This window comes from Condylura cristata, unplaced genomic scaffold, assembly GCF_000260355.1.
Source record: "Condylura cristata isolate star-nosed mole 26May11 unplaced genomic scaffold, ConCri1.0 scaffold00007, whole genome shotgun sequence".
NCBI classification, from domain to species: domain Eukaryota; kingdom Metazoa; phylum Chordata; class Mammalia; order Eulipotyphla; family Talpidae; genus Condylura; species Condylura cristata.
This window is the reverse complement of record NW_004567108.1, coordinates 720,906-722,176: the sequence shown is the minus strand read 5'-3', so window position 1 is coordinate 722,176 and position 1,271 is coordinate 720,906. Positions and strand designations below refer to the sequence as shown.

Below are 1,271 nucleotides of genomic sequence, written 5' to 3'. Positions count from 1 at the left end.
AAATTATATACTTTTACTTTGTATATTTATAGCACGGTAATTTGTGTGCAGAAAATAATGTGCTTTTACTTTGTGTATTTCTACCGCTGGAGTTCAAAACATTTTACAAGTCGAGCGCAGAGGTCTTGAATGTCATGCTGTCTTATCAGAGCTCAGCACCTGACCGCTGCCCCCTTCAAGGAAAATCTGTGGAAAATCAGTGCCTGGGTGAGGATTTGTGTGTGCCATGCGGACCGCACGTTTGCAGGCCTCCTGCCTCCTTCCTAACGGGATCTACACCTCAGGCCACCGCGTGTGGGGACCAGCAGGCGCCCGCGGGGGTGGGGGGTGGGGGTGGGGCGGCAGCCCCAGGGTGCTGGGCCCCGCGGCGCCCGGCGGGGCTGGAGGCTGCCTGCGTCAGTTGGGACCCCTGGGCAAGGCTTTGCCATCACGTCTGGGGGGACCGGGAGGGGTCCCCCGCGCTGTGGTTCTGTGCTGCCTCTGCGCTTCCTGAATTTGCGGTGAGGGGAAGCATGGCGGCGACGCCCTGTAATTATCACTTAAGAAAAGCCTGGCTCGTGGGGCTCAGGGAGAACCGTGAGCCAGGTCCGCCCCGCGCAGCCCCCGGCAGGAGCCACACGCTCGGTGCTCGAGGCCGTCACCGGGCGCCGGACCTGGACTCGCGGCCCGTGGGCACCGGAGCCAGCGAAGGCCCGGAGGGAGCCGCCGAGGAGTGTCTGCCGGCCCTGCCACCGCCTCTCCGCTCCGCCCCCAAGGGCGGGGGTGCCGGTCCCTCTCACCCTGCACCCTGTCATGGTCAGTACTGGGCCAGCAGGCTGACCGTGTAGCTTGGGGCGTAGGCTTAGGAGCTGCAGCTTGTGGCCAGGGAAATGGGCAGGCTCAGCACAGTGTGGACGGGACGGAGCGGGAGACGCCGGCGTGGCCACATGTGCCCAAGCGGCCGAGGGGGTGGCGAACGGGCCGCAGACAGGCGGAGGCACAGTGGGCACATGGCCGGGTGACCCCAGTCCTCGGAGCTCTGGCACTCGGCGCCGCGCTCCGGTTCTGAGCCCTGCGCCCTGCGCCCTGGGCGGCTGCTACCGGCCCTTTGAGACTCCTGCGCCCTCTGGCCCTTCCCCTGAGCTGGTGAACGAGATCCCGCAGCCGGGGCGGAAGGAGGTGGCGCCCAAGGGGCCGCAGGGCCCTGCTGGGTCTGTGGGCGGGCGGCGCGGGGAGGGCCCGCAGCAGCCCAGCCCCCTGGGCGGCTGCTACCGGCCCTTTGAGACTCCTGC

The 1,271-nt window shown here is 66.6% G+C and overlaps 1 protein-coding gene across 1 annotated transcript in view; it reads left to right on the top strand.

Annotated features, from left to right (window-relative positions):
• Nucleotides 1-512: 512 nt before the first annotated feature.
• The window catches only part of LOC105853340, an 11,041-nt gene continuing 10,282 nt past the window's right edge, over nucleotides 513-1,271 (top strand). The window contains 1 exon segment of the mRNA XM_012721735.1: nucleotides 513-762. Within this exon segment, the coding sequence (XP_012577189.1) occupies nucleotides 513-762 (250 nt within the window).